This window comes from Cydia splendana, chromosome 6 (genome assembly GCF_910591565.1).
Source record: "Cydia splendana chromosome 6, ilCydSple1.2, whole genome shotgun sequence".
Classification (NCBI taxonomy): Eukaryota; Metazoa; Arthropoda; class Insecta; order Lepidoptera; family Tortricidae; genus Cydia; species Cydia splendana.
The window spans coordinates 8,410,581-8,420,236 of NC_085965.1; the positions used below are offsets into that span (position 1 = coordinate 8,410,581).

Below are 9,656 nucleotides of genomic sequence, written 5' to 3' on the forward strand. Positions count from 1 at the left end.
GCAGTTTTGTTCCTTTTTTAAAATAAAATAATGTTTCCTTTAATTAAAATTCAATCACACTCCTCACTGAAAATCAGCGTCACGTTGTGTGTCCTAGGACACACAACGTGACAAGAAGCTGAGTGAAGACCTTTTTACACAAATATTTATGATGTAAATGAATGTTAGTTTTGTGTTATATATTATTTGTGCTAATAAACATTTCTTATTCTTATTCTTAAGTAAAATAAGCTAAGTTTTAAGGCACATTCCCTCCAGGGCCCATTATTTTTTTCCACGCTGTATGTTACCGTTATGAATTAAAGTACGTATTCAATTAAATGTTTTAATGTCTGCAACGTGCAGTTAACTATTTTGTGGTATATAGAATAATTTCTCAAGGGAACTTAAGTGCACTCCTTATTTTATAATTAAAAATACTTATTTTTAACCCAGTCTTAATGTTCCCTTAATGCCCTATAAAACCTCTTAGGTTATAAAATTTGTTACACTTAGCAACTATTTACTTTATGCGAGTATATTTATGGCTTTATAAACTATTAATGATTATGGTTTGCGCATAATGAACCTCTTGGTCATTATTTTGCAACCGTTGTAAAATACACTTTTAATGGCTTCAATAAAATGCGATCGAATATCTGGTATCGTCTTGGGTCGTCCCATTCGTTTTTCGTCAAGTTATTAAATTAGTCCTATTCTGCTTTCGTCACGCATTCTACATTGAAAGCCACCGACGATTGTGACGAATGTAAAATGGGTGACGAAAGCAGAATAGGACTAATTTAAGAACTTGACGAAAAACGAATGGGACGACCCAAGACGATACCGAATATCTAGTTAATATTATTAGGGATTCGATGTGAATTGTAATAGTTTATGTGACTGCAACATAATGAAAGGCATTAAAATACGAGTGTAATTTATTAGTATTCATTAAAATATCACATGAGTGTTTTAATGCATGATTAATTATAGTTACAAACACTGCTTTATCTGCATACATATTTTAAGCTCTCTGATGATATGTTCAGAAACCATGTTACGACCGCCAATGTGATCGCATTTTTGCAAATGACATTTCTGTGCATAAAATTACGATGCATTAAACTTCAATAAAGTTACCCTACAATATTCGTACAGTCACCTGTAATAATATGTTACTCTTCGAAGGCCGCAAAAATATGTGACTCGCTCTTACAGCTCTACAAATAAGTTCGTGTCAGATATTTTTGCGGCCTTCGTTGTGTAACATATTATTGCAGGTGACTGTACCTGATTCGTTCTTAATAGCCTACAGTAGCTCTTAATTCTTAATTTTATGGCATTGTTAGCCAGTAAAGTTAAGTGAGGTTTGTGTTAAAGATAACACAAACCTCACTTAACTTTACTGGCTGATCCATCAGACCTATATAACACACTTTATCTATAGGCACTTAGAACATAGACCCAATAGACCCATTAGGTTCAGGATAATCTAAAGATCGTAAAGTTTATCAATTTATTACCAATACAGGTAATTAATTTAAAGTGTATTTTATTTTATCACTATTAATAAAATAAGTACCTATACCTCGGTTTATAATGCTGTGATATTACTTTTCAACCTAAATATACTATTACTTTTCAACCTGAATATACTATTACTTTTCAACCTGAATATACTATTACTTTTCAACCTCAATATACTATTACCTACTTTTCAACCTGAATATACGAGTAAATAAAACAAGACAATGCAAAAGATAAGCACGCTTGAGTTAAAACTGCATTACAGAAGTGCATTTCAAGTGCTTTATGTTATAAAGTGGCGCGTTCTAATAATGAGGGAGTCCTAATTACATCTCACTCGGATAAGCGCGGTTAGCGTATTGCCGTGCCGGTGTTAGTGGCGCGAGGGATACGCTGAAGCGGATTGTAATTGTGCGACACAAAAATACTACGTTAATACTAAAATATAGAGATAACTGGTAGAGAATGCCTTCTGGGAATAAGTTCGCCTTTTGTACAATATTTATGTGCAATAAAGTTTGAATAAATATAAACGCAACGCCAATCATTAGAAAAATGGTAATAAACAATCTTTACGTGTCTCTTTATTGAAAAACGCTTTAAAAAAATTGTAAGTAACTATGAAACTAAAAAGATTTATCACCTTTTATCTAATAGGTTCTAAAAAAACGAAGTAAAGTAAGCCTCATGCATTTATTTGTCAGTCTTATAAACATTAACTACATTTTATTACGGGAGTTTCCGATATTTCGGCACTGTTACAAGCGCCATTTTCATGGGAAGTCTAACAGGTTTACATGGTAAACATCCCGTAATAAAATTAATTGTAATTAGAATTTGCCTAAAGTTGTGTATGTGTAGGTAATTTATCTTTACTCCAAGTAAACTGACTCCACAGCTGGCGTACGTAGTTTAGATAATTTCCTTTAATTCTCGCTACCGCTTGTACCTTAGTCCACAACTCAGCCCTTTTTACATTTCAAATTGCCAGGACGAGTGATTCCGTGGCAATTTGTGACAGAAATGTTTCTTATGCCGCCAAATTATATGGCAGTATTATTGCACCGTGCCATTCCGGCCTAATGGTGGCGAGCCATACTAAAAGTGCACTGGGGATAGGACCGTATACAGGGTGAGACGTCCAAGTGGGTTAGAAGAATATTTGAGGTTGTGGGAATAAGTAGTAGTAAACTGATGATATTTTAAACGATATAAACATGCCATATGCCGTAATTGTTTTCATAAATAGATGCTAAATAGCGGTAGCTTATTAACTAAACAAATGGTATATTTTGATTAAATTTTATAAATTAATAAAATATAAAAGTTATTCTTATATCTTTTTACTGTTTTCTCCGTAGGTAGTCAGCACAGCCCTAAACAAATAAAAACTACATTATTTGCTATTTACATAGCGATTCCAATATAAAACTTTTATGTTTTCGCAAATTAATTTATCTAAATGTGTCCCAATTGCGCTTTTATTATTAACGGCTCATGACGGACGGGAGGGTCCCAGAACTCGCATGCGAGTTTCATTACATTGCGTTATTTGATCGGTCGGCTGAATTTTGGTAACCTCAATAATCCGCAATTTTACTAAAATCGCATGCGAGTTCGCGCGCCGTCTAAATTTAGCCCTAAGTTACATTTTACTTTTTAGACATAATGTTATGCCCGTTGTCCAATTATAAATTGTTCACATGTTCACCCTGTATACCAAGTGCGTTTTTCGCTTTAGGTTCATTTGTTTCATTTCGTTTAATAAGCACATTTATGACAGGGGAATGGTTCAGTGGCGCCACGCAATAATGGAGATAAAATTATGATGTCTCATTAAAGTTGCATTTCGAGTTTTTGTTGATACTGTTGAGATATGAAAATTTAATATCCTTTAAAAAGGTTTAATAAGTGTACTTTACAAGTACTTAAAAGTTTTAATCAGGTTTTCGATTTTAATGCGAATATATAAAAACGCATTTAACCGATTTGCAAGACCGAAGTGACCGCATTCGTGCTCCGTGAACAAATGTTTGTACGGAGCACTATTTAAAGTATAGGTACAGTCAGCAGCAGAAGTTGCTAAGCTGGCGTGGTGTTCAAACTTACCTTGACACGCTCTTATTATCTTAAACAATAAAGTCGCGTCAAGTTCATTTTGAACACCTCGCCCGCTTAGCGACATCTGCTGCTGGTACTGAGTGTACAGTAAGCTGCAGAGTTAATGGGTAGGTGCTGCATATAGGTAAAAACTGTAAATTAACATTTCTAAGCACATTTGGAGCGTACTACTTTTACTTTACTATTTTTTAATTCATAGCTAGTTTGGTAATTATTTTGCAATAAACAAATTTTATAAATATATACAAAATCATTCCCGCACCAAAAACCCCTGTATGTTTCTTACGAATATAATTTTAGGTTTTCTGTGATTTCTGTTTTACGCATTGCTAACTTTTTTTCACTTTAGGTTCAACCACAAAGAGAGACGGGAAACTTGAAACAAAATTTTTGAAACGTAACTTACCTTAACTACCAACTGCCTAATACATACGAAAAAGAATATGAACTTACTTCGCTTTTACAAATGACGATTTTCACGTTTCAGTTTCGTCCAAGAGTTCGCCTGCGAGCCGCTAGATGGCGTGACGCTACTACTGGAACTCCTGCGCAACGTGCAGCTCAGCCAAGTGGGGGAGGGGTCGAGGGGCCCGCCAGCCGTGCGGCGGCGCCCGCTGCTTGATGAATTAGCTTGCTTGTAAGTATATTTTTCAGTTTAGTGTAAGAGTTCACCTGCAGGCCGCTAGATGGCGTGACGCTGCTACTGGAACTCCTGCGTAACTCCTGACCCAATGATTGAAAAGGCTTTTTCTGGCTGCATCTTTCAAATCGCGGTCGCCACTCATTCCTCCTTCTCATGATCCTTGAATAATTTTACGGTTTAGACTCACTTGTTTTTAGTCACTCGCGCGACATGTTTGTATTTTCTCCGCTTGTAGGTACTTAACCATGAGCTTTGTCAACGACACTAGTTGTTTAGGGAATCTTCACATTTCTACATCACCCTAATTTTTAACGGAAATATAATTTAGTAACTATCCAAGCCTGCAATCAGACCCCACGAGAAGACTATCGAGAATCCACTATTCTTATTAACTTCTTCTTGGTCGCATCCATCATGACTGATGATCGTGGTTGGTGGGTTTTGTTCGGGCACGAACATACTCTCGCCATCGATTCCGGTCCATCGCTTTCCTCACCACCTCGTAGAATTTCTGAGATGGTTCCTCGCCTTTGAGTTGGTCAGTCCATCGTGCTGGCAAACGGCCCTGTGACCTTTTGCCATCAGTATTACCAACAACGATTAACCTTTCCAAACTTTCGTCTCCCCTTCTCATTATATGGCCAAAGTAACTTAGGAAGCGTTGTTCACATTCTTATTATTAGCATATATATTTAATTTTTCAGGCAATGCCTCTGGAGTTGCTGCAGCAGATACCCTGACTGCGTGAGACGGCTGGTGGCTGGCTCCAACGGCGTCTATACGCTGACTGTGTGCATCATGTCCACGGTCAATAAGTCCAGAGTGCTGGCGTTACAGGTCAGTTTAGTCCTCCTCAAAGAGGTCTGTCGCTATCGATAGCTTATTCTTCTTCCTCGCGTTATCCCGGCATTTTGCCACGGCTAATGGGAGCCAAGGTGACAACTAATCCCGAGAATTGACGTAGGTAGGTGTAGGTTTTTACGAAAGCGACTGCCATCGGACCTTCCAACCCAGAGGGGAAACTAGGCCTTATTAGGATTAGTCCGGTTTCCTCACGATGTTTTCGTTTCCGGGTCGATACAACCTTAAGAAAACGCAACGAGTTTGCAACCCCTATAGGATTGCAGGCGTCCATAGGTGACGGTAATTGCTTACCATCAGGCGACTCATCTGCTTGTTTGCCTTCTATAAAATAAATAAATAAATATTCGGGGGGACATCCTACACAGATCAACCTAGCCCCAAACTAAGCAAAGCCTGTAAAGTGTGCTAGGCGACGATATATATTATAATACTTTAATAGATAAATAGGTACATACTTATATACGTAGAAAACATCCATGACTCAGGAACAAATATTTGTGTTCATCACAAAAATAAATGCCCTTACCGGGATTCGAACCCAGGACCATCGACTTCGCCAGGCAGGGTAGTGACCACTAGGCCAGACCGGTCGTCAAAAATGTTGTAGAACAAAGATAATTATCGTGATATTGATGATTAGTTTTCATTGTTAAACTACGATTATTTCTTTTCAGCTGCTCACAAAATCCTGCTACCCACCCGCCAGCGGCCACGCCGTGGTCTCCGAAGCCCTATCAACCCTCCGCCTCCGCTACGGCGAACCAGTCCGCTTCAGGTTTCTCGTAGGGATGCTCCAAAGCACTGGAGGCTCAGGAGACTTGCAAGCAGCAGGCCTGGCCTTTATAAATGCGCTGCTCTGCAGTGCCCCTACTCCGCAGAGGAAGCTGTATATACAAGCGGAGTTGGAGCAAGCTGGATTCGATATTGTCACTTTGAAGAAGGTAAGCAATGTGGTATGTATCGTCAATTGAGGTATTTAATTTAAGAACTTAGAAAAACTACTCAACTTTGCAAAGAATACCCAACGCCAACTTCTCAAGGACTTAATCATCAGAGAAAGAGCTGATAGTATTGCATTGCATATGTTTTAATATTAAGCATTAAGTATCAAAACTTGGTAACCTCAAAATAATCCGTGAAATACTATCGATGATTTCCACATTCCACGTGTAGGTACCTAATTGTGACATGTAAAGTGATTAGGGCATGAATGCCTAAGTTGTATGAGAAATTTAGTTAACATTCCTCATTGAAATATTTAATAGATCTTTCCAAATAAATTAACATCTATTCCAAACGTAAATAAATCTACTTACACACTGTGTTCGTGCACAGTTACAAAATAAACATTGGTCCCTTAATTTTATTCCAGCTTGTCACAAAACTGCCAAGCACCAATGAGCAGGTGACGAAAGAGATAGAAAGCTACGAGAAACAGTTGATCGACATCGACACGCTGAGCGAGAAGGCACACGAGGCGCAGAGGGAGAAGGACGATCTCAGGCACAAGCTGGACTTGCTCGAGAAAAGGGTTAAGGTGAGAGAACGAGAACCTAACAATATTAAGATAAAATATATTAAAGTATTAACTTGAATCAATTCAATCAATTTAGTTCATCATTTATAATTAGGAATTATATTTTACATACATCATAATTATCATCATCATATCAGCCCTTTCTAGTAGGTACGCCACTTGTCCCGGTCCTAAGCTAATCTCATGCAAAAGTGACCCGCAAACTACCGAATGTCGTCAACCCAACTAGCCAATTTTTACATAGGTACACCTAGCTGAAACTGATTTATAAATCGGTGATAAAATACCTATAACAGCGTTGGAACTTCGGTCATCTTACTAACATCATCACAATTATCACAAATATAAATGTTTGAGATGCCTACTTGTAAAATGGAAAACTTGTAACTACCAAATTAATAATAATTTATTTGCCTACCTTTTACAGATTCTCCAAGAGGAAAAAGGAATCCTGCTTTCATTGGAGAAATGTTTGAAAGAAAAGTGCTGCGAGCTTCAAGAAGAGGTGTCAACGTTGCGCTCGGAGCACGGCAACTCCAACCGCAAGAAGACCTACGTGGTCAAGAAAAAAAACACGGTTCACAAAAATAGAGGTAAGTTTTGACAACAACAAGTAGTCAACAACTAATTACCTAATTGAAGAAAAATCCTTCAACTTTTTAACCTCCTAAGGCAAAACAACCCCGCATGCAAATTTTTGGAGGTACATAATTCTACAATCTATTGTAAACTTTTGTTGAGTAACTGAAGAGAAGTTTAAAAATAAAACGACTGCTTCTGTTTAGTCAGTCTGCTTCATCCGTGTTTAGTCAAAAGTCAGAAGCCATCACCATTCTCACCTTATCAGTAGTCTAAGTTACATTTGGTGAACTTATATTCCTTTTATCTGTTCCAGATGAGTCATCGCCCCCTGAAGATGAAGGAATAAGTTCCTCGGAAAGATCTTTGAGTCCTGAAGGCGATGCGCAAAGAGAATCCATGGTATACGAGGTATTTAACGTTAAGAACGAAACCTACGATATAATGAGAAATAAGCGCAACCTGCACAAGAAATTAGAGTCCACTAAAAAACATGACACCCAAAAGTCATCAGATGACGAAGAAGAAACAACAATAGATGAAGTTATACAGGAACTAAGAAATATAGTCAATGACGCGGAATCTGAACAATATGCTAAAAACAGGACTTACGACGACAAATCGTCCAGGTGTAACGAAACTTCTGAAATCAATGTTTCCATTCATGCCATGGAATGCCAAAAGCATCGACATCTTGAGAAGGAAGATTCGATAACAAGCACAAAACACAGCATCCAGATAACGAGTAGTACAGAATTCTTAAACGAAAGTAATGAAGATGACGAAGAGACTAAAATTGTGCCGAGCAAAATACTCCCGCACCCACCAAGAAAAGCCAAAAGCTTGATACATTTACTCGTCCCACCGGCTGACCAGGGTTTGCTTTATAACAAGCCTCCTGATTTGTACGACGATACATACTTCTCCAGTGACGAAGGCTCAGATTCCTTGCTCAGCGCCTCGCGCTGCCAAAATCCCATAGTTAAGAAACACTCGGTTTCAAGTTTCGATTTTCACGAATGCCGGGCTGTTTTCAACTCGATAGCTGAGAAGGAAAAAGAAGATAATAGAGTAAAACGCTCTAGAACGAGATCCAGAGAAGAAACCAGAAGAACGTCTGTTAAAAGAACGGGGTCATTTCAAACGTCTGAGAAGGGTTCCAAACAGAGAGAGTACATTGACAGCATGTTTTATAATGAAACGAATAATTCCCATATTGGAACTGGAACACCCCTTCAAAGATCTAATTCTAAGTGCAGTCGGGTGGATGAAATAGTAAGCTTGATCGAATCTAAGAAACTGACTAAGAGCTTGGATAGGATTGATGAAGGATTAAACTCCATGGTAGATATCGTAATGATGGATGAACCGAAGAAACCAGTGTGGCCTTACGAGAGGAGACAGCGATCCTGCTCAAGAACCAGTAGCGACGCTGGTAAAGAAAGCCCCTTGATTCCAGTAACGAGATCGAATAGCAAAAGAAACGCTGTTCACCCGAGATACGATTCAAAATCCTCGAGCAAAAAGGATGAGCCAATCAACAAGCCAGATTCTCCGCAGAAATTTTATCTGCCGCATCCCAAACTGAGTACTAGGTCCTTTGAAAACGCGTCATCATATAATAACTCGTTTCTTATGAAGCGTGGTCATGTTAACGCAGGATTTTATTCTGGGCCCCACATCATGAGAGATGCACCAGCAAGCATGACTAGTTTAGTAATGACTGGAACACACAGCCATTCTGATTTAAAGCGGACTTTGTCCCCTATGGGGTCTTCTGGTTATGGCATTCACAAGCTGGCGGATATGCCTTCAGGATTATATTGATATTTCCATATTTTATGTGTACTCAAAACCAACGATTATTTTAAGATTTGTGTACCTACTTTGACTAGTGCAATATATACCCGTATTGAGGGTGTCGTTTAAGGGCTCTCGATGTATAATGTAAAGTAAGTAAGTCTTGCGATTTAGTGGAATCTTAGTAATTTTGTATGTAAGCAAAATTGGCTTAAGATCACAAAAGTTTCATTGCGATCAAATTGTTTGTAACATGTTTCTTTCTTTGTATATTTCTCAAAATTATTCAGATACTTCTGAAATCTTTAGATGTTTATCTATTTTCTTCATAATTTCTTCAATTTACTTATTTTTAAGTTAAGGTTATTGCTATGTTAACATTAACATATTAAAAGTGTTTGATGAAATTATCTTATTTTAATTTATGGTTTCCTATAGAATCTAGAAGTAAATTAAATACATTAAGATTAATATTATAGACAACAGCTTCAATTCATACCTACATACTACATACATACATCACTGGCTCAGTGACCCGAAAAGGATCTTGGCCTCTGACACGAGAGAGCGCCACTCAGAATTTCGAACAGGAATTCCGAGGGC

At 37.9% G+C, this 9,656-nt stretch overlaps 1 protein-coding gene across 5 annotated transcripts in view; it reads left to right on the forward strand.

Annotated features, from left to right (window-relative positions):
* Positions 1–9,460, forward strand: part of LOC134791283 (uncharacterized) — a 183,070-nt gene extending 173,610 nt beyond the window's left edge. For 4 of the 5 annotated variants that reach the window (XM_063762274.1, XM_063762277.1, XM_063762278.1 and 1 more), the window contains 6 exons: positions 4,118–4,267; positions 4,978–5,110; positions 5,812–6,090; positions 6,510–6,674; positions 7,102–7,267; positions 7,570–9,460. In XM_063762274.1, coding sequence (XP_063618344.1) covers positions 4,118–4,267; positions 4,978–5,110; positions 5,812–6,090; positions 6,510–6,674; positions 7,102–7,267; positions 7,570–9,080 — 2,404 coding nt within the window. In that variant the 3' untranslated portion in view covers positions 9,081–9,460. The remainder of the gene's footprint in view (positions 1–4,117; positions 4,268–4,977; positions 5,111–5,811; positions 6,091–6,509; positions 6,675–7,101; positions 7,268–7,569) is intronic. The other variant, XM_063762275.1, reaches the window with a different exon arrangement.
* Positions 9,461–9,656: the final 196 nt, after the last annotated feature.